The 23,516-nt window shown below is 44.0% G+C and overlaps 3 protein-coding genes, 1 long non-coding RNA gene and 12 other non-coding genes across 18 annotated transcripts in view; all 16 read right to left on the reverse strand.

The window, feature by feature from the left end:
* The window catches only part of LOC143017299 (uncharacterized), a 49,654-nt gene extending 38,923 nt beyond the window's left edge, over positions 1-10,731 (reverse strand). The window contains exons 1-2 of the long non-coding RNA XR_012965603.1: positions 10,650-10,731; positions 10,361-10,563 (exon numbers count right to left, since the gene is read on the reverse strand). This is a non-coding gene — a long non-coding RNA (uncharacterized LOC143017299). The remainder of the gene's footprint in view (positions 1-10,360; positions 10,564-10,649) is intronic.
* On the reverse strand, positions 185-300 carry LOC143017304 (U5 spliceosomal RNA). Its single transcript, XR_012965608.1, has one exon. It is a non-coding gene; the product is annotated as a U5 spliceosomal RNA (small nuclear RNA).
* Positions 1,165-1,355, reverse strand: LOC143017337 (U2 spliceosomal RNA). Its single transcript, XR_012965640.1, has one exon. It is a non-coding gene; the product is annotated as a U2 spliceosomal RNA (small nuclear RNA).
* On the reverse strand, positions 2,079-2,242 carry LOC143017315 (U1 spliceosomal RNA). The gene has a single exon (XR_012965619.1). It is a non-coding gene; the product is annotated as a U1 spliceosomal RNA (small nuclear RNA).
* Positions 2,787-2,977, reverse strand: LOC143017338 (U2 spliceosomal RNA). The gene has a single exon (XR_012965641.1). It is a non-coding gene; the product is annotated as a U2 spliceosomal RNA (small nuclear RNA).
* On the reverse strand, positions 3,509-3,624 carry LOC143017305 (U5 spliceosomal RNA). Its single transcript, XR_012965609.1, has one exon. It is a non-coding gene; the product is annotated as a U5 spliceosomal RNA (small nuclear RNA).
* On the reverse strand, positions 4,491-4,681 carry LOC143017339 (U2 spliceosomal RNA). Its single transcript, XR_012965642.1, has one exon. It is a non-coding gene; the product is annotated as a U2 spliceosomal RNA (small nuclear RNA).
* Positions 5,229-5,344, reverse strand: LOC143017307 (U5 spliceosomal RNA). The gene has a single exon (XR_012965611.1). It is a non-coding gene; the product is annotated as a U5 spliceosomal RNA (small nuclear RNA).
* LOC143017321 (U1 spliceosomal RNA) lies at positions 5,727-5,890 on the reverse strand. Its single transcript, XR_012965624.1, has one exon. It is a non-coding gene; the product is annotated as a U1 spliceosomal RNA (small nuclear RNA).
* On the reverse strand, positions 6,576-6,766 carry LOC143017341 (U2 spliceosomal RNA). The gene has a single exon (XR_012965644.1). It is a non-coding gene; the product is annotated as a U2 spliceosomal RNA (small nuclear RNA).
* On the reverse strand, positions 7,489-7,652 carry LOC143017316 (U1 spliceosomal RNA). Its single transcript, XR_012965620.1, has one exon. It is a non-coding gene; the product is annotated as a U1 spliceosomal RNA (small nuclear RNA).
* LOC143017328 (U2 spliceosomal RNA) lies at positions 8,195-8,385 on the reverse strand. Its single transcript, XR_012965631.1, has one exon. It is a non-coding gene; the product is annotated as a U2 spliceosomal RNA (small nuclear RNA).
* LOC143017300 (U1 spliceosomal RNA) lies at positions 9,216-9,379 on the reverse strand. The gene has a single exon (XR_012965604.1). It is a non-coding gene; the product is annotated as a U1 spliceosomal RNA (small nuclear RNA).
* A 3,021-nt stretch (positions 10,732-13,752) lies between the features above and the next one.
* On the reverse strand, positions 13,753-16,085 carry rpl10a (ribosomal protein L10a). Of its 2 annotated transcripts, XM_076172036.1 has the most exons (6): positions 16,013-16,085; positions 15,529-15,600; positions 15,354-15,434; positions 14,317-14,465; positions 14,053-14,225; positions 13,753-13,965 (listed from the first exon to the last, which is right to left on the reverse strand). In XM_076172036.1, exons 1-6 carry the CDS (start codon positions 16,015-16,017, stop codon positions 13,795-13,797), a joined length of 651 nt encoding a protein of 216 aa, XP_076028151.1. In that variant the 5' UTR covers positions 16,018-16,085; the 3' UTR covers positions 13,753-13,794. The 2 variants fall into 2 exon arrangements, with proteins under 2 accessions (XP_076028151.1, XP_076028152.1); XM_076172037.1 differs by lacking the exons at positions 15,354-15,434; positions 15,529-15,600; positions 16,013-16,085 and adding an exon at positions 15,016-15,308.
* Positions 16,086-16,743: 658 nt separating this feature from the next.
* On the reverse strand, positions 16,744-19,560 carry fance (FA complementation group E). The gene is made up of 10 exons (XM_076172044.1): positions 19,261-19,560; positions 18,269-18,839; positions 18,108-18,152; positions 17,964-18,020; positions 17,740-17,883; positions 17,535-17,658; positions 17,345-17,420; positions 17,179-17,245; positions 16,955-17,080; positions 16,744-16,865 (listed from the first exon to the last, which is right to left on the reverse strand). The coding sequence occupies exons 1-10, from the start codon at positions 19,461-19,463 to the stop codon at positions 16,761-16,763; spliced, it is 1,518 nt and encodes a 505-aa protein (XP_076028159.1). The 5' UTR covers positions 19,464-19,560; the 3' UTR covers positions 16,744-16,760.
* Positions 19,561-19,703: 143 nt separating this feature from the next.
* On the reverse strand, positions 19,704-23,036 carry mkrn4 (makorin, ring finger protein, 4). 2 transcript variants are annotated; one of them, XM_076172045.1, is made up of 8 exons: positions 22,367-23,036; positions 21,672-21,800; positions 21,329-21,582; positions 21,166-21,254; positions 20,768-21,021; positions 20,575-20,682; positions 20,344-20,443; positions 19,704-20,233 (listed from the first exon to the last, which is right to left on the reverse strand). In XM_076172045.1, exons 1-8 carry the CDS (start codon positions 22,417-22,419, stop codon positions 20,117-20,119), a joined length of 1,104 nt encoding a protein of 367 aa, XP_076028160.1. In that variant the 5' UTR covers positions 22,420-23,036; the 3' UTR covers positions 19,704-20,116. The 2 variants fall into 2 exon arrangements, with proteins under 2 accessions (XP_076028160.1, XP_076028161.1); XM_076172046.1 differs by having other exon boundaries at positions 20,134-20,255.
* Positions 23,037-23,516: the final 480 nt, after the last annotated feature.

Raw genomic sequence — 23,516 nt, forward strand, 5'->3', positions numbered from 1 at the left:
GTTAGTTGTTCTAGCCGCTTTCAGTCTACAAAAAATGAGAAACAAACCGAGTGTTTGACTGGCATGTACGAAACTGCTCCACTTCAAAGCTAGACGTTGCCAGAGAGCAGGGAACACGGACCTTTGAGCAGGACCTATGTGGTGGGATTGGTCATGTTACTTGTTTCTTTTGACAGAGTGAGGAAGCCCCGCAATAAAGCAGGGCATCAAAAAATTGGTTGAAACTCTTAATGTTCCTCTCCACGGAAATCTTTAGTAAAAGGCGAAAGATTTATACGATCTGAAGAGAACCCAGAGTGTACTGATGGTTCAGGGTAAGAGTGTAGGCCCCTATTCTCTGCCACTCGGCTCTCTATTACGGTTTTCAAGACTGCTTTTCCTCTACAAAGATTGAAGACTTTGAACGCCACGTACAGGTCAAACCTGCTTCATACAGAACATAAAGTCAGCCTACTGAATATAAACACTATACATTTAAGATACGTTGTTTTTCCAGTAATTATTCCTATTTATGCAGCGTTTCCACATCAGCGCTGAACAAAGGTAATTTTCCAAGGAAAGATTCTCTGATATGCTATTGCTGTGCGCGATGGAAAGAGGAGCGATACAAATAAGTTTCCCTTCAGGCAAATGAATGAGGCCATACTTTTTCATATCGCAACCAGAGAACGAGCGTCCAGATAAGATGTTATGTGTTTATCGGCGCCGCGTCACAGTTTGCACTTATCAGCTGATCTGGTGCATCGTTAGCTTGGCTAGCCGCTAGTATAGCCAAGCTACATATATAGCGTTACAAGCCCAGTTGTGAGGGATTTAAGTCATTAACAACTCAGGAGAAAAGGCAATAACCCGCTGCTAGGTAGGAGAGTTTGGGAACGACCGACTTAAGAAATTCTAGGTTAATAATTTGTTTTATAAAAAGATAGTTAAATAAAAGTACATTTGCAATATGAACCTGTACTTCTTTGCACTTAAATTTACATCTGTTTATAGGTTATAATGCTATGATTTTACTAATCCAGCCCACTTGAATCTACATTTGGCCGAATGTTGCCCCAAACTAAAACATACAGAACACTCAACACTTCTTACCATCAAGACGAGGGAAGCAGGGATATTGAAGTACTGTTGTATTTGTATGGATTATTTCTATTAGACATCATGAGGGGGTGCACCGTTCCTGGAGGTACTGCAATACCAGGTCGATGCGTGGAGTGGACGGAGCAAGCCCCTATTCCATCTCCCTGCTCCAAAAATCAATTTAATATATGGTCCCCGGGTAGGGGACGTATCAGATATTAAACTGATAAGAACAGATACTACACTTGATCTTAGCCAAAAGGCCGAGAAGCGATGCTGTTAAACAGCGGAGTGGAGGGACTCTATCCCCGCTCACACACACAAGCTCACGGTTAAAACACAGATGGGGGGGGGGGTGTTCAAGAATACAACAAAGCCAACACAACAGTCATAAGGTGGAATGATGTTGTTGATCAAAGTATAATACAGATTAATTCCAAACTACCCTTTAAAGGTCACTTCCTGCTCTGTGCGTTACTCGTGTGTGAACTCATGCTAATCAATCGAGTGAATGTGGCGGTCTCTTATGGACAGAACCGATAACAGACAAATGTGCATAAGGGGTCAAACTATCTTCATTTATTGTTAGTTGTTCTAGCCGCTTTCAGTCTACACAAAAATGAAGAGTGTTTGACTGGCATCTACGAAACTGCTCCGCTTCAAAGCTAGACGTTGCCAGAGAGCAGGGAACACGGACCTTTGAGCAGGACCTATGTGGTGGGATTGGTCATGTTACTTGTTTCTTTTGACAGAGTGAGGAAGCCTACAAAAGATTGAAGACTTTGAACGCCACGTACAGGTCAAACCTGCTTCATACAGAACATTAAGTCAGCCTACTGAATATAAACACTATACATTTAAGACGCGTTGTTTTTCCAGAAATTATTCCTGTCTTCCTCTGGCAATTGGGACATTAATATTCGGTCTAGCCCTTGAAAGTATAGCACTGTGGTACAATATCAATCTAAAGGTAGCAGATTTACATTGAACAGTTTCATCAGGGGAGAGCGCGAACGCAGTCCCCCACTACCAGAAATTATGCAATCGAGATTCCCACATTTGGGGAATTCGCAGGGGTCAGCACAACCGGAGTGCAATGGCTGAGCCTCGCCCTGGGTGAACCACCTTCATGATCATGGTATCTCCCTTGCCAGGTAAGTATGAGTTGCTATAGTCACAGATGCTCAACTCATTCACAGGAGTACAGCTCTAACTCACGGTCACAGAGACTACGCACACACCACAAACACCAGAAGCTATTATCTCTTACAACGAGAATGCAAGAAAAGGCATTAAAGCAAATCAAATATATGCTATAATCGCTTTCAGCCTTAGTTAACACCCCAAGGAGCGATACTATCATACAATGTATTTAAAACAAAGAGCAACACGCTTTCACCATCTACGACAAACTGCCGCCTAATACAGGCTGTAACCCCGCCCCCGCCCGTTGACACAATGGATGATGTCACGACGAGTATTTGGCTCATAAATTATGACACGATTGCAAATGTGTTGTTCATAAACAAATCCACTGAGTTTCTGGTAAGATGTTGAAATATCTACTCAATAGCTTCAACAATAACAACAGAGAACACCGCAGAGTTCTTGCGTTTCATCTTGGGAGGGCAAAGTGAAATTAGACGATGACTACGGAGTAAGGTTTGATTGAACTCCAGAGAGAATAGTTGGTGTTGAACATCATGAGGGGGTGCACCGTTCCTGGAGGTACTGCAATACCAGGTCGATGCGTGGAGTGGACGGAGCAAGCCCCTATTCCATCTCCCTGCTCCAAAAATCAATTTAATATATGGTCCCCGGGTAGGGGACGTATCAGATATTAAACTGATAAGAACAGATACTACACTTGATCTTAGCCAAAAGGCCGAGAAGCGATGCTGACAAATGGTTGAGCGGAGGGACTCTATCCCCGCTCACAGACACCAGCTCACGGTTAAAACACAGATGTGGGGGGGGGGGGGGGGGTGTTCAAGAATACAACAAAGCCGACACAACAGTCATAAGGTGGAATGATGTTGTTGATCAATGTGTAATACAGATTAATTCCAAACGACCCTTTAACAGTCACTTCCTGCTCCGTTACTGCTGGCAAACAGCCAAACCGCTCTGTGCGTTACTTGTGAGTGAACTCATGCTAATCATTCGAGTAAATGTGGCGGTCTCCTATGGACAGAACAGATAACGGACAAATGTGCATAAGGGGTCAAACTATCTTCATTTATTGTTAGTTGTTCTAGCCGCTTTCAGTCTACAAAAAATGAGAAACAAACCGAGTGTTTGACTGGCATCTACGAAACTGCTCCACTTCAAAGCTAGACGTTGCCAGAGAGCAGGGAACACGGACCTTTGAGCAGGACCTATGTGGTGGGATTGGTCATGTTACTTGTTTCTTTTGACAGAGTGAGGAAGCCCCGCAATAAAGCAGGGCATCAAAAAATTGGTTGAAACTCTTAATGTTCCTCTCCACGGAAATCTTTAGTAAAAGGCGAAAGATTTATACGATCTGAAGAGAACCCAGAGTGTACTGATGGTTCAGGGTTAGAGTGTAGGCCCCTATTCTCTGCCACTCGGCTCTCTATTACGGTTTTCAAGACTGCTTTTCCTCTACAAAGATTGAAGACTTTGAACGCCACGTACAGGTCAAACCTGCTTCATACAGAACATAAAGTCAGCCTACTGAATATAAACACTATACATTTAAGATACGTTGTTTTTCCAGTAATTATTCCTATTTATGCAGCGTTTCCACATCAGCGCTGAACAAAGGTAATTTTCCAAGGAAAGATTCTCTGATATGCTATTGCTGTGCGCGATGGAAAGAGGAGCGATACAAATAAGTTTCCCTTCAGGCAAATGAATGAGGCCATACTTTTTCATATCGCAACCAGAGAACGAGCGTCCAGATAAGATGTTATGTGTTTATCGGCGCCGCGTCACAGTTTGCACTTATCAGCTGATCTGATGCATCGTTAGCTTGGCTAGCCGCTAGTATAGCCAAGCTACATATATAGCGTTACAAGCCCAGTTGTGAGGGATTTAAGTCATTAACAACTCAGGAGAAAAGGCAATAACCCGCTGCTAGGTAGGAGAGTTTGGGAACGACCGACTTAAGAAATTCTAGGTTAATAATTTGTTTTATAAAAAGATAGTTAAATAAAAGTACATTTGCAATATGAACCTGTACTTCTTTGCACTTAAATTTACATCTGTTTATAGGTTATAATGCTATGATTTTACTAATCCAGCCCACTTGAATCTACATTTGGCCGAATGTTGCCCCAAACTAAAATATACAGAACACTCAACACTTCTTACCATCAAGACGAGGGAAGCAGGGATATATGGAAGTACTGTTGTATTTGTATGGATTATTTCTATTAGACATCATGAGGGGGTGCACCGTTCCTGGAGGTACTGCAATACCAGGTCGATGCGTGGAGTGGACGGAGCAAGCCCCTATTCCATCTCCCTGCTCCAAAAATCAATTTAATATATGGTCCCCGGGTAGGGGACGTATCAGATATTAAACTGATAAGAACAGATACTACACTTGATCTTAGCCAAAAGGCCGAGAAGCGATGCTGGTAAACAGCGGAGCGGAGGGACTCTATCCCCGCTCACACACACAAGCTCACGGTTAAAACACAGATGGGGGGGGGGGTGTTCAAGAATACAACACAGCCTACACAACAGTCCATGTGGAATCAAATATCAACGTGGGGTTGACGGCCCAGAAAAATGTATCTTTGTTGCATTACTGGCCAAACAAATATGTTTCAAAACCGTCCAAAATACAAATGAAATGCTTTGAATATCCGGTCAATGTGTGAGTTGAGCACAGAACTTAACCCGCGGATCTAAGTGAAGTCAGTTCAGTCCACAGCCAATCCACAATACGGGGCAACGCACATATCTTATATATGTGTGTGTTTATATAGATGTGTTTGCAATCAAAAGTTACTTGATGAAACAAAGATCTACAAAGAATGAAGAGTTAGCAAGCAACCGACTATATGGCAGCCATCTACGAGGCTGTACGGGACCAGGGGCAGGAAATGTTGACCTTTGAGCAGATACTAGGGTGTGGGAGCGGCAAAGAATCTTTCCTTGCTTTGACAGAGTGAGGAAGCCCCGCAATAAAGCAGGGCATCAAAAAATTGGTTGAAACTCTTAATGTTCCTCTCCACGGAAATCTTTAGTAAAAGGCGAAAGATTTATACGATCTGAAGAGAACCCAGAGTGTACTGACGTCTCAGGGTAGAGTGTAGGCCCCTATTCTCTGCCACTCGGCTCTCTATTACGGTTTTCAAGACTGCTTTTCCTCTACAAAGATTGAAGACTTTGAACGCCACCTACTGGTCAGACATGCTTACTACAGAACATAAAGTCAACCTACTGAATATTAACACTATCCACTAAAGTGACGTATATATGTGCAAGGTTACGCTGTTGTTTTTCAGAAATTGGTTGCTATCTTCCGTTTGGATCTTTACTTAGACAATATTGGAGGTTAAGAGGGTTGCACCTTCTACAGTAAAACCCTTAAGACATCTAGCTGTAATGTCAAACACACACTCAGACACAGAGCATCTCAGATTGTCAAACTTCATGTTAAACACATTTATCACGGGAGAGCGCGAACGCAGTCCCCCACTACCAGAAATTATGCAATCGAGATTCCCACATTTGGGGAATTCGCAGGGGTCAGCACAACCGGAGTGCAATGGCTGAGCCTCGCCCTGGGTGTACCACCTTCATGATCATAGTATCTCCCTTACCAGGTAAGTATGAGTTGCTATAGTCACAGATGCTCAACTCATTCACAGGAGTACAGCTCTGACTCACGGTCACAGAGACTCCTTCACTCAACCAGACGCTATGATCTCAACATACCAAAAAGACACTGACACACAATTTGTAACAAATTCAGAGCAGCATGCTTTCACGTTCTGCGATGAACTGGTGACTTCTCCAGAGCGTTACCCTGCCCCCGCCAGGGCCCACTAATGATATAGCGGTTTCAGACAGATGGCTGATGTCACAATGACCCGGCCGAGTATCTGGCTCATAAATTATGACACCATTGCAAATATGTTGTTTATAAGCAAATCGGCTGAGTTTCTTGTAAAATGTTGATATATCTTAATCTCTTAACAATAGCTTCTTCAGTAACAATAACAGAGAGCACAAAAAGGTTGTTTGCATATTTCTAAGTAATCACTACAGCATGGTTATTGTTCTGACATTCAGCATATAATGGATGGATGATGCCACGACGTCCAGGCCGAATAAAATATGACACCATTGCAAATATGTTTATCATAAACAAATCTGCTGAGATTCTAGTATAGTATTTTTTGGCAATAGATTCTTAAACAACAATAACAGATCATATCAGAAAGTTGTACCCTCTTAACTTTGAGAGACCAAGCTGATGGTAATCAGACTTTGAATTATTTCTATTAAACATCATGATGGGGTGCACCGTTCCCGGAGGTAATGCAATACCAGGTCGATGCGTGGAGTGGACGGAGCAAGCCCCTATTCCATCTCCCTGCTCCAAAAATCAATTTAATATATGGTCCCCGGGTAGAGGACGTATCAGATATTAAACTGATAAGAACAGATACTACACTTGATCTTAGCCAAAAGGCCGAGAAGCGATGCTGTTAAACAGCGGAGTGGAGGGACTCTATCCCCGCTCACACACACAAGCTCACGGTTAAAACACAGATGGGGGGGGGGGTGTTCAAGAATACAACAAAGCCAACACAACAGTCATAAGGTGGAATGATGTTGTTGATCAAAGTATAATACAGATTAATTCCAAACTACCCTTTAAAGGTCACTTCCTGCTCTGTGCGTTACTCGTGTGTGAACTCATGCTAATCAATCGAGTGAATGTGGCGGTCTCTTATGGACAGAACCGATAACAGACAAATGTGCATAAGGGGTCAAACTATCTTCATTTATTGTTAGTTGTTCTAGCCGCTTTCAGTCTACACAAAAATGAAGAGTGTTTGACTGGCATCTACGAAACTGCTCCGCTTCAAAGCTAGACGTTGCCAGAGAGCAGGGAACACGGACCTTTGAGCAGGACCTATGTGGTGGGATTGGTCATGTTACTTGTTTCTTTTGACAGAGTGAGGAAGCCTACAAAAGATTGAAGACTTTGAACGCCACGTTCAGGTCAAACCTGCTTCATACAGAACATTAAGTCAGCCTACTGAATATAAACACTATACATTTAAGACGCGTTGTTTTTCCAGAAATTATTCCTGTCTTCCTCTGGCAATTGGGACATTAAGTACAGTCTAGCCCTTGCAAGTAAAGCACTGTGGTACAATATCAATCTAAAGGTAGCAGATTTACATTGAACAGTTTCATCAGGGGAGAGCGCGAACGCAGTCCCCCACTACCAGAAATTATGCAATCGAGATTCCCACATTTGGGGAATTCGCAGGGGTCAGCACAACCGGAGTGCAATGGCTGAGCCTCGCCCTGGGTGAACCACCTTCATGATCATGGTATCTCCCTTGCCAGGTAAGTATGAGTTGCTACAGTCACAGATGCTCAACTCATTCACAGGAGTACAGCTCTGACTCACGGTCACAGAGACTACGCACACACCACAACCACCAGAAGCTATTATCTCTTACAACGAGAATGCAAGAAAAGGCATTAAAGCAAATCAAATATATGCTATAATCGCTTTCAGCCTTAGTTAACACCCCAACTAGCGATACTTTCATACAATGTATTTAAAACAAAGAGCAACACGCTTTCACCATCTACGACAAACTGCCGCCTAATACAGGCTGTAACCCCGCCCCCGCCCGTTGACACAATGGATGATGTCACGACGAGTATTTGGCTCATAAATTATGACACGATTGCAAATGTGTTGTTCATAAACAAATCCACTGAGTTTCTGGTAAGATGTTGAAATATCTACTCAATAGCTTCAACAATAACAACAGAGAACACCGCAGAGTTCTTGCGTTTCATCTTGGGAGGACAAAGTGAAACCAGACTTACTACGGCATAAGGCTTGAATTCACTCCAGAGAGGATAGTTAGTGTTATACATCATGATGGGGTGCACCGTTCCTGGAGGTACTGCAATACCAGGTCGATGCGTGGAGTGGACGGAGCAAGCCCCTATTCCATCTCCCTGCTCCAAAAATCAATTTAATATATGGTCCCCGGGTAGGGGACGTATCAGATATTAAACTGATAAGAACAGATACTACACTTGATCTTAGCCAAAAGGCCGAGAAGCGATGCTGGTAAACAGCGGAGCGGAGGGACTCTATCCCCGCTCACACACACAAGCTCACGGTTAAAACACAGATGGGGGGAGGGGTGATCAAGAATACAACAAAGCCGACACAACAGTCATACGGTGGAATGATGTTGATCAAAGTATAATACAGATTAAGTCAAAACTACCCTTTAACGGTCACTTCCTGCTCCGTTACTGCTGGTAAACAGCCAAACCGCTCTGTGCGTTACTCGTGAGTGAACTCATGCTAATCATTCGAGTGAATGTAACCACAGACAGGAAAAATACAATTAAGCCGGTTGCAACAGTCACGGAATGGCACCTAAGATCAACGTTACTTAAAAAGGTCGCGGATCATACAAACGTCTGTGCAGTTAATAACTTAATACTCGCCAAACGCATATGCTTTTCAATCGGCAACGTTATGAATTAAATGATTTGAATATCCGGCCAATGAGGGTGCTGAGTGCTGAAGAAAACCGCGGCTGTTTAAGTCAGTACGACAACGGGTCGCTTCCTGCTTCTTTGCTGCGTGGCAGCTGCTTTTACGGTCATTGACACCTGCTGGTCAGGAGTGTGAACAACTCGTTGGAATTTAACACAGGAGTCCTCTGAAGGGAGGAAAACAACGAACGTGTGAGCGCTCAACGCCCTTCACAATAAATGGCGCTCTAGGTAATTTATAACATCCAGGCAGAATTTTAAGTTGATTATTCTTTTATTATTTTGGATTGGGAACGAGCGAATTCAGACAGTTGCAATGGAACGTATGGAGAGGATAGATAGAAGCAACAGCCAAAACCGGAGAACTTCATATTAAACACATAGATCAGGGGAGAGCGCGAACGCAGTCCCCCACTACCAGAAATTATGCAGTCGAGATTCCCACATTTGGGGAATTCGCAGGGGTCAGCACAACCGGAGTGCAATGGCTGAGCCTCGCCCTGGGTGAACCACCTTCATGATCATGGTATCTCCCCTGCCAGGTAAGTATGAGTTGCGAAGGTCACAGATGCTAAAGTCTTTCACAGACGTTCCTTAGCGACTCACGGTCACGTCACTAATTCACACGGAATGCTATTTACCAGACGCAGCGGCGCTTTGTCAATGTTTCGTGAACAAACACACCAAACTTTAAGTGACCGCCCTCATACATTCATGATCAGACGTTTTGCGATATTATCCTCGATTAAATGAACACAATCCCATCATGCAATGCGGCATTGCATCTCAATCTGTACCCCCGAAAGTATCATTTTAAGCTTTAGGCTGCTACGAGAATGCAAGAAAGGCACATAGCGTATCGACTTAAATGAAGCAAACCAAATTTATGCTCGTTATGTTGTTTAACCGACGCCTAAGTCAGATAAATGAAAATGAAAAGACGGGTGGTAACATAACGTAAACACCGGTTCCTACTTCCGTCACTGCTGGTGGGCAGCAGCTGCTTTCAGGTTTACTGCCCCCTGCTGGCCTGGAATGTGAACTACTGTTATGCAAGCCTGATTCCAATTCCAATTAGCGATGTTGCGGTTTCGTAAGACTTCGAATTTCACACTAATAAAAAGGGGAACGATTACTTTTCTAAATCAAACAATAATTATTTAGAAACATTAGAAATACACTTTTGGTCTTAACCAAAATGCTGAGAAGCGACGCAAGAGAGAAATATATATAGTAATATAAACACAAACGCAAAAAAAACAGTTACGCTACCAGCACTTTAACACAGCGTTAAAACAACAAATTCCCCTGCACAACAATTTAACATGGCACGATAAAAAAAGTTTAAAAGTGCGTCTACTCGTCTAAAACCCCGAAAAGTTTGGCGAAAGCAAGCTTCCCCTTCTAGCATAGACGTTAGAAGTAACGCTACTTCAATTTTCACTAGTTGAAAAAGGCTGCGGGCAGTTTGTTGTAAAGTAAAGTTCGTTTTTTTTTGTTATTTTGTGTAAAGCAGCGAGTTTTCTCTTACTTGCTGTGTTGTATCTTCTTCGTTGCCGTCTGCTTCAAGTTCGGAGTGGGGGGATGGTCCGCCGGCTCACCTGGGTACTCCGTCGGGGTCCTTCCTTGCGTTAGTGCAGCTTGCCCCTGGGCTCCGGGGTCATGAGTGGGGGCAGGGTTGGTCTTCTTGTTGGAGGCACCCGAGTGCTTCTTCGGGTCTCGCTTTCTCTTTTCCTGCAGTGACAAAACGCTCACACCTACTGGGCTGTATGTGTAACTACATTACAGGAAAGAAAGCTCAGAAGAAGAAACTTCCTCACCTGTGCTGGGTTAGAAATGATTGACACAATAATCCTGCGACGACCACCGTCCTAAAAGAAATAGAGATTAAAGCGAATGAGATGGAGTTTAGATGGTTGCAACACCTCTAATACTGTAGCTACATACCTGCTGAGAGCTCGTGTTCATGTCACTTTCCTCTGGATCTACAATGAGACATACGTACAGCTGTCAGACTAGTAAATAACAGGATGCAGATACCACAGCAGTTCAGATCGGAGCATCAGAGACCTGGGGAGGCGCTGGGTTTGATAAGGTTTCTGCAGGAGGTCTGTTGCTGGATGAACTTCTTGGCCTCCTCGAGCTCTGCCACAGCTCTCTCATGCCCTCTCCTCAGATTCTCCACATGAGCCACCATGACCTCTACGGCTCGACTCACACGGGCCTCCTATCACATACACACACCAGCCAGCAAATCAGAACACACATACATAATACATAGTATATGATAGAAATCCATTTTGGGTTGCTAGGTTGTGAGTAAAAAGTCATTTTAAATAATGATTTATTCACACAACAGAATCAAACTAAAGTATCTGTAGTGTGAACATGTGGTAGTGTGTGCAGTGTTGTGTGACGTATTGTAGACCTGCATACCTGGTGCACGGCTCCAAGCACCTCAGCTGTGTTAGAGATCCGCTCCATAGTCCCTCCCAGGATATCCAGAGAAAGCTCCAGCCTCTGCAGGATCTTGTTGCGTTTACTGTCCAGGCACAAGTCCTTCAGCGTCTACACACACACACACACACTGTAGTTTAAAGGGTGTTTTGTTGTTTTAGATCTGCATTCACACGTCTTGCTCTCGGTCTACGCACCTCCAGCGTCTCCCTCCCTCTGCTCAGCTCCAGGTGGATGTTCTCCTCAGCCAGGTTCCTTGCGTGTTCCTCTGCCTGCAGCCTCTGTTTCAGGGTGTACTGGTCACAGCGGAATGCCAGGGTGATCTGAGAGAAGGCAGTCTGGGTGGGGTGGGGACACATCAATGCACAGTGGAGCATATTGGAAAGCACAGGAACACAAGGAAGAACACTTTCATCTCCACAATGAAAAGATGGTGGCCTCACCTCCAGATCTGTCTCGGACATCTCTACACTGTCAGAATGAAAGAAGAGTGATTAGTGGAAGTTCAACAAACATCATATAATCCAAACCCAGCGGAGGTCAGATATGTCACTCCATTACCTGTTGAGGCCGACTCGATCTATGATGGACAGCTCATTCCAGGATGTGAGAGGCTCCTCCTCCTCCTCGCTGGTTTCTTTTATGAAGATAGCAAATAAATCAAATACTATTATTATGCAAACACACACCATTTACAGCTCTCACCACTGTGGCCACACTCTGTCTATCTGATGGAGCATTTGAACTTTTCTATATCTAATTGGCCCAAAGTATGATTTAAATTATTTGGGATTGGGAATTTTAAGCACATCATCTTTATCCCTCTTGCAGAAAGAAACCAACTGTGATGAACACGTACAAAATATCAACCAGCATCATTACCTTGGTCGCTGTCTTCACTGTTGGCCATCATGGACTGACTGTGTGTCTCTGAATCAGGCTGGAGGAAGGTGACAGTTAGAAATCTCCCCCCTTGTGTTCAGTGATTGTCATAGTGTTTCCCAGCATTGACCCCCAGGTGCAGGGAGCCATGAGGTCGTGTAACGTCTGTGACTCACCTCAACACTCATCTCTCCAGCTTGGTGTCTCTCAAACAAAACTCAAATCTCTTGCTCAGGTAAAATCCTCCACTATCAACTCTGGACTGTGTTGTTACATGTGAACGTATCTTCACACGTTCCTGTCTGTTTCCCCTCTTCAGCCCTTCTCCAGCACTGAGAATAGATAATCCTATTAAGAGATCCTCAGTCAAACAGGACAGCCGCTCAGAGGCTCATGGGTAGGGACCAGCGCTCTGTGTGAAATGGTTTAACCGTCATCATTAACTCATTTTTCTACTTATATACCTTAAAGTCAGAGGTCAAATAGAGCCTTTACCTGACCAGTAGTCACATTAGTGTGGAGTTCAAGAGGATGAAGGGAGCCACACATTTATTATACAGAGATGTTTCAACCACTGCATTCTACATAAGAAAGCCTGTAATATGAGCTTAACTGGTCATTATATACGACTAAAAAAGTTGATAAAATATGTTTCCTTTCATCAAATGGTCTGAAATTTATAGGGGTTGTTTAACACAATGCTCTTCGTGATTAGAAGAAATTTGAAGTCATTTGATTGAATTTTGGGTATTTTATTGAATTTTATAACTCCTTTGCTCCTGGGGTCAAGATGGCCCCGAACCACAAAGTGGTGTAATGGTGCAAAAAGTCACACCAGACTGCTCTCCAACACATCTTTGATCTTGGATGTTTGATGTGTGTGGTCAAGCAATGGTTATTTGATAATGGGACAACAAGAGGTATGGGCAGCATGCGATGCCAGGTCCATGGAACATGCAAACATGGGATTTGGGGCGGCAGAAGCCCAAATCCCTGCTTTACTTTACCAACATTTATGTGAACAAGCTCTATTTATTTCAAATTCTAAAATTAAGTCGTGGTTATAATGGTTGGACTGGAGTTAAGACTAAAGGTGTAACACAAAATTAATTGAAAATTTAACTATGACATATTCCACTCTGGTATTTGTCAAAAAGTACAGATCTCAAATATTTAAAAAAATAAAATAGGGTATATTTTGGGTTAACAAGTTCCACAAATTCCAAAAAGAAGGAAAAATTGTGATGACGCATTGGACTGGAGTCAGACTAAAGGTGTAACACAATTAATTAAAAATTTACACCACATGCTTAAGATAACTGTCAAAACAAGTTGGGGTCAATTTGAGCCCAGAGGACAATAGGTGTATGTAAAACAGAAGGACATTACAAGGGTTAAAACTTTGAACATACGTCAGTACTCAATTCTACATTAAGAATTTGCTAAGGTTAACATCCACACACACACTTTAAAGTTTGTCGCCCTGTTATAAATGTTTTAACCCACAGTGCTAACAGGAAGCTGGTCTTTACATCCAGTTACAAACACATGAAGGCAGTGAAGAGGAAACACAGGACACCAATGTTACTGGAGAAACTCCCATTTTATTTTGTAAGAAAAGGTCCTTTAGTAGAGACGCTGGGGTTTCCCCATGGTGCTCTTGATGTAGAGGGCGCGCACGTTCTGCCAGTTCTTCTTCAGCAGAGACACCAGGAAGTTAACAGCCAGATGGATGTTGTAGACCAGCTCATCCTCCGTCATCTTCACGTGTCCAACAGCCACAGCCAGACAGAGCACCTACAACACAGGACACCATGGTGAGACTACAAACCTTTCAGCCCCACTAAACTGATTCAATACTTCTATGTGAATACTGCTATGTACCTTCTTCATCTGGAACTTGATGGTGGACTTGACCTCATCCACCTTGGTCATCAGGTTCTCATTGTGGGTGAGCAGGGAGGGGAACTTGCCAGCCTTGTTGAGTCCAGGGCCCAGGATACGAGGGATCTGCTTGATCAGAGACTCAGAGGCCAGGAAAGCGTCGTACTTCTTGGCTGGAGGAGAATGAAACAAACGGTTAGAGACGGCAACTACATCTACGGCATCATTCAATCAGTCAGCTCTGGGTCGTGGGCCAGATCTTACCAAGTTTCTTGACCATCTTCTTGTTCTTGTTGAGCTTCTTGAGGGCCTCGATGTCCATGTGTGGCAGCTCAGCAACTTTAGCCTCGTCACAGTGCTGCTGGTCTCCCAACACGCACACAGAGAACTTGGGCCTGGGCAGAGTCTTCAGCCTGCACAGAACATCAGAGCTCAGTGACAACAATCACGACACAGCAAGACAGGAACAAGTAGCAGGGCCGCAAGCATCTCACTCTTTAAGTCAATGTTTCCAGCAGTAGTACTTTGACAGAATAGAGTAACTGCAGCCCATTTAAATTTAGCTCATCAACTTCAAAGACATCTCAGAAAGCACCAGAGCGTTAAACTGATCCTTCCCTACTAAACGCAGTGTTTAACATTTAGATAGATAGCAGCTATAAAGTGAGAATTAAAGAACGTCAGCCATTGCATAAAGAGCTGTCTGGATTTAATCATAATCCAGATTTTATTCCAATCTCTTAACTACTTGTTAATGATGGCTCACAAGTCCAGTCCCAATTGATAAATCATGGAAAACCGTCCCTTTTAATGCATTCAGGCCAATAAAGCCAATGTTAGAAATTAAACATGTATGTATAGAATGTGTTGCCATGACTACATTTTACATCCATACATTATTAACCTTAAGAGTCCAACCCATTTACCAGACCGTACTTCTGTGTGAAATAGAAACAGTCTTACCCAAACCACCAGCGTGGCCGGTGTCCCGCTGACCTCATCGGTTATTTAATGAACCTTGGTCGGCTCGGGGACGTGAGCTTTATCAGCCCAGCCCCCGTGAAACCTTCCCTCATGTTTTAAGACCCAGGGTAGGGGTCCGTCTGCATCACCCGTCCCCAGCCGAGGCCAGGGGGGCTCAGTCAGACTACCCAGAGTACTTCTCCATGTCTGCTCCTGGCCCGTCTGGACTAGTTTCTACTTTATTGAGGCATGATGCCATATTTAAACTATATTCTCACACACAGACGGGGCTGGAGGTAAACAGGGAAAAGGTCGGGTGAAACAGTAAAGGTCCGAACCTGACAGTGCCGGAGAAACGCTTGTCCTTCTGGGGATCATAGTTCTTCAAGCTGATCTGCAGCTCCACCGACTCTGTGAACCTGCACAGGGACAGACGCAGCAATTAGCCAACTTTATCACAGTCTTACGTTGTATTTAGAAAGGGTAAAACATGTAAGGCTAGCTGGTTCTTACTTCCTCGACTTGGCCAGAGAGCCCTGGAGGACCTCCTTCACCGCCTCGTACAACGTATCCCTTGAGACCTTGCTGTAAAACACAGAATAATAATTATTAGACATTGAAATATGAGCCCGATGTTAACAGAGGGGAACACGGTACTTCCGGTGCACGTTACATATGTGGTATAAACGGAGAGTTGAATTACGGACATGGGAGAGTAAGACTCAAACAAATATTAGGTAAAGCAGTTAACCAACACTTCTAATGTAAAATTGTTCGGTAAAATGTGTTTAAATCCACGGATGATTGCGGATTACTTCACAGAAAAATGACGCGATTTTCTCGACCGGCGCCCGGCCGCTGTCACGCGTCAAATTACACTTAAAATTCCACCTCCACTGAGCGTAGCAGAGAACCTAAGCCGCCATAAACATAACGATTCGTTAAAATTTGGGAATAAATTTATTTAAAGAGGATTATTGACTAAATGGCCACTCACCTCATTTTCGCTGGTCGTCCCTCTAGACTCCGTAAGCTGAAAAGGGCGACAAACAGGAAGTGACGGGTATAAAAGGCTGCCGCATTGCTACGTCATCAAAGGTCGCTTGCGACATTTGGCGGAAAATAATGACAAATAAATATACAGATAAATACTTTGTTTCATTTATTTCAAAACATTTTATTTTTATCAACGCACATTTTAAGTTCATATTTTCCTCCTAAAGTATATAGGCTCCTGCTCAGCTAAATCATTAACTTTTGTTTAAATATTTCATTTTATTTTTTATCTTTATTTCAAAGAATACCCAAATAGACACGACCAAAATTAAATCTTAAAGTAATCGCAAAACCTCTTATAAATCTGATAAAATATCAAATTCCAGAAGCTCTTGGTCCATTTGTTTGCCTCAATACATACATGCCTTGTATGAACAAATATAATAGATTTCTCCAAATACAACACAACAATAATCTGATCAGAATGAAGTGAATCAAACACTCTTTAACAACTGCATTGTATTTTAAAGTGAACTTTCATGTTCTCATTAAAATACAGATATTGCAAGAGAAATCCAAGGCAGCTCATGTGGAATGAAGATGTAGAATAAGAGGCACCAAAGAGAGGAAATCAAGATCGCTGTATAATATAAAATATCATTTGAGGTTCTAACATCTAAACTACTAAGAACGAACACAAATATGAAACATTGAGTTTATTTAGATGTGCAACATGGTCAGATGTACATTCATGTGTTTGCGATTCTTTTCAAAGCAGCTTGAAGAGATTTCTTCAGGAAGGTCTGGTTGGACGTGAGGCATCCAGACAGGGAGTGTTTGTGTGCGTCGGTCACCTGGGAAACAGTTTGGAAAATAAGAGCAGAGTGATTAAACTTCATCTTCATGTTCAGCCATCTGATCTCTGCTGTCCACTAAGACTCACGTGGGAGGGGAACTTGGTGAGCACTGTTAACATCATTTTTGCAAACTTCACAGATTTTGCCAATGGAGGAGCCTGACTGACGAGCTGATGGGTGAACTGGGAGAAAAGCTCCTCATTCAGCTCCGGCTGAAAATAAACAGACAAGAGGAGAGGCACAGTTGATATCGTTGCTGTTGTGTTCCACTCTTGAACTGTTGTCTCATTTCTGTTTTCATGTGTGTTACCTTGGAGTCCAGTAGGCTGTGGATCATGGAGAGCACAGCTTCACTCCACTCAATGTTAAATGTCATTCTGGTAGGGAAAAGAAAAATGTTTACATCAGTAATCAGGGTGGACTGCCATTTTGTGCCCCTTAAGACTGGAGGAAGAGATTTAAAGGGTTTCTCTCACTGAAGCACCAGCAGTCTGTAGTGAGGATCCAGGCAGCTTTCTATCAGTCTGTTCAAAAGCTCCGACTGTGGATTCCCTGGAGGCAGACACACATCAGGGCTCAGGTGAAGGTTTCTGAACAAAGAAAAATGTATCTAACCATGTCGATCTGGACTCTGAGAACAGAGGACATGTCAGCAGCTTCCCTCACCGATGTTCTTCTCCTCTAGCAGCGGTCTGATTAGAGCGTGGCAAACTGGTCGGGGGTAGCGGCTGCAAAGAGAGGTCGCCGCGGTGACGAGGCATCTGGAGGCTGGTTCTGACAGGGACCGGACCTACAAAGGGGTCGGGGTAGGGGCGTCATCCTGTCAGTACTAAGCACTGAGACACATGAAGCATCATCTCCATCTCCTTACCTTTCCCAGCAGGAGGCTCCTGACGAGCGTGGCTGCTGTGCTGTAGCTGAGGTCAGGGGAGAGAGCCAGAACACTGCTGCACAGTCTGGGCAACGTCTGCTCAGGTAGATCCGCCAAACTCAGCACACTACACAACACCTCCACCTAAACATACAAACATCCTTACTCATGTACAAAGACAATGCAACTGTCAAATGTCCACAGAGGTGAATAGAGGTGCGTACTTGTGCAGGGTCACACTCATTCAGCACTTTGAACACAGTGGCCGAGGTCTCGTCCCACTGCAAAGAAGACAGGAAATGATTAGAGTCAAGGTAATAAATATTGAGTCATTACCAGCTGTTTGATGGAAGAAAAAAATGACTAACCTCCATCTGACTTTCCAGTAGTTCTTTCATTTGAGCAATAGAAGCCTGAATAAACAAACAAAACACCATCAGGATTATTTGGGAATTGTGGAAGATTGTGTGTATGGTTTTTGAATGTCCTCCCAGCTCGGACTAACAGACAGATGTGTCCTCCACTTTACCTTTATGTGTTCAGAGAGGACATCAGGGGGACTTTCAGGCTCTGGCTGTAACTCTTCAGCAGACGCTGCAGCTTGAATTTCACTCTCTAACCCCCCTGATGTTTCTTCAAGAGTCTTTTCCACTGGAGCGGAATCTTCAACACCAAAATCCACCCTGATCCGTTTCTTCTGCTGTCCTGTGTCCTCATCTGAATCTGGAGACACAAGGCTGCTCTTCCTCTTCCTCTGCGTCCCCTGGTCTGACGATCCAAACGCACTCTGAGACGCAGGTTTCTGATCGCTAAAGAACTTGGCCCACCCGCCCGTCTCACCAGAACCAACCAAACGCTGCGACAGCTCTTTCAGTCTCTGGCCACAGTGTGTGGTGTGGAGCGGCTCGTCCCTCTGGACCCCCATGTCTCTCTCCAGCTGGCCAACCAGAGCGGAGACCCAGGGGTTTGGATGTGGCTCCTGCTTGAGGCATTGGAGGAGGTGGAGCACAGGCGCCCGAGGAAGAGCTGAGTGGACGAGATGGATGAAGGACAGCAGGTTCTGCTGGAGCGTTGCTGATAACAGGCACACCAACGGTTTACTGGACGGAAGAGACAAAGGGGTGTGAGGAACAGGAAGCTGACAATGTTGTTCATCTTGCAGTTAAGGCATGTGTAGCAAAGCCTCTGAATGTTACCGTCCATGTCCCCATATATTCTTTCTAAAACTTCAGTGACATTTTATCTCTACGCTAACTGTGGCAACACACATCAGGGCCAGTATTTTGTTCTAATAAAGCATTTGGCGTTCAAATCTTACATTACTTATCTAGTTCTAATGCTCTGCTTAAATGCGCCACCTTTCTCCTGATGCATTGTTGCGAAATGATGCAAGGCTAAAAGATGTTTAATACTGTTTAAATCAACGCGTTCCGCCCTGAATTCACTTCTTTAGAAGCATTTAAACTTTAAACTTCCGCGTCTCCAGCTGGTTTAACTCCACTCAGCTGTTATGTCACTTACACGGTCAGTCTCTGCTGCTCTTCGGTCCTTGTGCAGGTGAGCTCGCCTCGGCACAACGTTTGGATGAAGTCACGGAGGGAAATGTCGGGATTCGCCCGCTGCTGCCTGCGGAAGACCCGCAGCGCTGTGCGGGGCCCGGAGGCTCCGGACAGCAGAGAGCGGAGCAGAAGCTTCCAGCGGCCATCAAAGCGCCGCAGCGACATGTTGGTGCCCGGATGAGCGCGCGGAGTCCGGACATTACCGCCAGATTTGTTGAAAGTCTTCTTCGTCCCGAGTTCAAGGAACGCAGGTTTCTCATCTTGTGCTTAGCGCGCCACCCAGTGGTAGGTTCAACTTATCACAGCCACAATGGACATGAAATACAAAGATTCCCGCAAAAGTGTCAGAGAAAGACCAACAGTTTCAGTGAGACAAAATGTGAAACTACGTTTATTTTGTGTTGAGTACAACATGTTTAAAAAATTAAAATCCAAAACTTTAGGTTCTTGCCGAAACTAACAAAAACTTATAACTGTAATTTTGAGTAAGCAATTTGGTAATGACATTAGCAATGAAGGCACCACACTTTTTTTAGACAATTAAAATACCTTCAACACAACTTTTTAAAATATCAAATAGCGCAAAACACTGAGTGAAACATTATATTCCACAGTAGAAAAGCTAACAAGTAACCAATGTGCAAAATGTTTGAACCACCCTGGAAAAATTAAGGCGAAAACCCCATCTAGCTTTAAGGCTGCACGTTCAGGAAAAATCTGAAATTATTAACACTATTTGGGGGCTCTACTCCTCCAAAGATCTTTCAAGACTGATTCAAGTAGGGCAGCAGAATCAAAAACACAACCATGCATTTTTTTCAGGGGCCGATGATGATTAAAGGCCCCAGTTCGTCGTCGTCATCGTCTTCGGTGAAGAAGGCCATGAATATTAAATAATTTAGCAGATCTTCGTCCTCTTCATCTTCTGTACGATACTAATGGGTAAGCAGATGTCACCTAAATTAAGACATTTACTTGTATATAAATATATATTCACACGGACAGTGAAAAAGCTTATGAGGCAACTTCAAATAAAACAATTTACCGCAGAGGCATGGCGATGTACAACTTTATCATGCCGGTAAAGGCACTCTGAGTCGAAGGGGCAGCATCTGTATCGCATAAAGTAACCACATCTTCTTTTGCTGGAACAAGAAGCACATATTAAAACGGAAATCTCATGAATTTGCAAAAAAGAGTCACTAGTACTGAGCCAACCAGTCTGCTCCTCATCATTACACAATGTTACAGATTAACAACTGGATCCCAGACTTACCTGCATTTCTCTTTGAAAGCAGCAATCACACTATCCTTTGCTTCTCCTTCGACCCAGTATTTGTTAGCTACATAAAAAGGCGACTTCACGCGGCACTGTGGGCAACTCCTGAGGAACAAACGTGAACATTAACAGCATGAGACAAACGCCATAAAGCCATGGGCTTCACATGGTGCATATTGATGTTACCCACTTGATTACGTCTGGCTGCAAGTCTTTTGTTTTCCTCCAGGTAATGATGCACTTTAAGCAGAAGGAGTGGTTGCAGTTTGGCAGGAGGCCAAAGACCTGCTCGCTGCGATCTGTCTTTTCGTAAACTTTGTCCATGCAGATGCCACAGGTGATGTCTTTGCTCTGGGCAAAGGCCTCGGCCGCCTCCACATTCAGCTCGTCAGGGGAGGCCGCAGCAGCACCAGCACCCGTCCTCTGCTCTTCAGGGGAACTCTCCTGGGTACAGAGATGGATTTTACACTTTGGCAAAATAATGAATATCTGGTTAAATGTGTGAAATTGGTGTTTGGATGGACTTATTACAGCACAAATGTGGGATTTGATGGTTTTCACACTAAGAAACTGGAATCGTATACAAACCTGCCAATAGCCTCCAATAGCTGCATCTCCTTCAGCAGAGTCGGAACCATTCGCTGAGTCACAAGAAGCTATGGGACTAGATGCAGCATCTAGAAACAACAAAGCAAAGTGAGGACAAACACTTCACTGAGAGTTGCTGCAAATACATAGAAACTTCCTGTACCTTGCGTTCCTTCCTCAGAAATATCTGCAGTCAGACGCCCAACATTTGGCTGTGGGTTTCCGATAGTTAACAGCAGAGACTCAGATGTGATGCGTGTCTGGTTGGACAGCATCTGAGTGTGCAGGACAGCCGGCTCAGACCCTCTACGGTCCGGTCGCGCATAGCCAGCGTAGGAGGAGGAGGAAACATTAGGCACCGAACCCCTTCTACCTGCAACAGCTGCATCACCATCAGGCAGTGGGATATGGAGATACCTAGGCGAACACACAAGGAAGGCAAGGAATGTGTGGGAATGTCATGGAGTTATTCCTGTTTATACAACTGAGCCAACACAAACTCTTACCTGCAGCGTTCACCATACCAGCATCCACCTTTCTGGAAGTATCTACATATTTGGACTGATGGTACTCTTGGCCCTTCATGTAGAAAGTGACACCTTGGACCAAATCTGCAGGAGCCATTTAGGAATTGTCTGGAAGGAAAGGGGACTTTTTAAATAAGCTAAGACCAGAAAGTTACTTTTTCTGCACGGGTGTGAGGTTAAAATGGACTAAACGCTGCCCCCTATAGGTCACCTGAGAAACAGCGCCAGCATACTTTCCCACTTTAGTTCAACGCAAATTATCTTTAAAAATAAGAATGTATCCTTACATTTGGTAGCCAATAAGAGCGGGAAATGGAAGAGGAAATGTTACACAAAAACATGGAAAGATTTTGTTGGAAAGACGCCATTAAGCCGCATATTAACGACGTCCATGTGGTCTAATTATATGTTAGCGTTTGCACGTAGCGCCTCACAAACACGACGGTTACAGAAAACTGTTACTGAATACGTCTCGCTACAACTTAAGTATGTTTTCATTCATTGAACGCGATAAATAGTAAAGTACAGCGCTGAGAAAGCGCGGTAACAGTGAAACAAACTTTCGTTGGTATGCACGTGAAGGCAGCATGACGCCTCGTTAGGGACAAACTTACGCTTTCAAACTTACTGTTACTTGTAATTTGTCGGTTCTATTCCACCCACATGTCTCTTACCTACAGATCATCCGACTGCGGACAGATGGGACCGGCTGCAACCCTGAATCCATGTTGTTGTTTGAGAGTTTACGGCCTCTACCGTCAACTGTGCTCACTAAATACTTCACACAGGTGCCTCCTCAATCAATTAACCAAGCGACGAGCCAATGGCAGCGAGTCTCTAATTTCCTGAGCACACTCGGAGCCCTGCTGACACAGACGGGAGAGCTGGGACACCTTAATGAGGCAGTGATGTCATTGAGAGAGGAAATACCTGGAAGTTTGAGACCCAATCTGTCCCTACACCTTCCAGCTGAATTTGTTATACATGTGTTTTTGTTTTTATTCATTAGGGCTGGGTTGAGGTGGAGACTTTGACATGTTTTCAATGTGGTACAATGCTTTAGGGCTCCAGACGAACACAGCGTCGGTCAGTTGAGCAAACTCGGCCAAAGTGCAGCGATTTCTGGCTGTCGTCCACAGTTGTGGCTTTACTCTATTTCAGAAAACACATCATTTACCCGACGTGCCCCGCAGACTTTGACCTTTTTCCAAACATCACAAAGGAATTCTCGTAGTAGCTGTGAAGGATTTGATGTGCTGGACTGGAAGGAGACTTGTTTCCCCCATTCCACTGCAGGCTAAGAACTTATCAATCAACCCTCATAAACTGCTTCAGGTTGCAAGCTACAAGAGACTACCCTGCGTGTTTGAGACGTAACCTTCCTATTATTAAAGAAGGGAGCAAATCAATGTTAATAGTTAGATTTTATGAGTGAACTAGTAGCTAAGTGTCTAGATCTGCAAGTTACAGGCGGTTATACGGATGACGTTCTCTCAAGTTGTGACACATCTTTGTGAACAATATGATTCATCACTCATACAGGCATAGAGGTAGTTTACATCACTTCTTGGTGTCCTTTCTCATTTCATCCATGGCCTTGGCTTGGCACATTGCACATCAGCCACGGATATCAAACTTGCAATGAGTACCGATAGCAGGAATTAAGGCAAAAATGTCAGAAATCAGGACAGACAGACAGACAGACAGACACAGTAGCGTATTGTCACAGAGTGAGAGGTCGAGCTTTAGGGAGAGAGGTAGGCAGAGATGAAGAGAGAGAGAGGAAGAGCAATGAGGTGGATGTCAGGATGAGGAATTAACAGA

The sequence above is a fragment of the Genypterus blacodes genome, unplaced genomic scaffold, assembly GCF_046128005.1.
Source record: "Genypterus blacodes isolate CSIRO-AG114 ecotype Tasmania unplaced genomic scaffold, CSIRO-AGI_Gbla_v1 ptg000279l_1, whole genome shotgun sequence".
Classification (NCBI taxonomy): domain Eukaryota; kingdom Metazoa; phylum Chordata; class Actinopteri; order Ophidiiformes; family Ophidiidae; genus Genypterus; species Genypterus blacodes.

Excerpts from the sequence above, each read along its gene's own strand:
- mkrn4 (XM_076172045.1), bottom strand. The coding sequence starts at position 22,419 with ATGGATTCAGGGTTGCAGCCGGTCCCATCTGTCCGCAGTCGGATGATC. Across the intron at positions 21,583-21,671 it reads TGGTATGGTGAACGCTGCAG|GTATCTCCATATCCCACTGC; the intron begins GTAAGAGTTTGT and ends GTGTTCGCCTAG. Across the intron at positions 20,444-20,574 it reads GCTTTCAAAGAGAAATGCAG|CAAAAGAAGATGTGGTTACT; the intron begins GTAAGTCTGGGA and ends TTCTTGTTCCAG.
- fance (XM_076172044.1), bottom strand. The coding sequence starts at position 19,463 with ATGTCGCTGCGGCGCTTTGATGGCCGCTGGAAGCTTCTGCTCCGCTCT. Across the intron at positions 18,840-19,260 it reads GAGCAGCAGAGACTGACCGT|TAAACCGTTGGTGTGCCTGT; the intron begins GTAAGTGACATA and ends TCTTCCGTCCAG. Across the intron at positions 18,021-18,107 it reads TACTGGAAAGTCAGATGGAG|TGGGACGAGACCTCGGCCAC; the intron begins GTTAGTCATTTT and ends TCTTCTTTGCAG.
- rpl10a (XM_076172036.1), bottom strand. Across the intron at positions 15,435-15,528 it reads TCTCTGGCCAAGTCGAGGAA|GTTCACAGAGTCGGTGGAGC; the intron begins GTAAGAACCAGC and ends GTCCCTGTGCAG. Across the intron at positions 14,226-14,316 it reads GAAGATGGTCAAGAAACTTG|CCAAGAAGTACGACGCTTTC; the intron begins GTAAGATCTGGC and ends ATTCTCCTCCAG.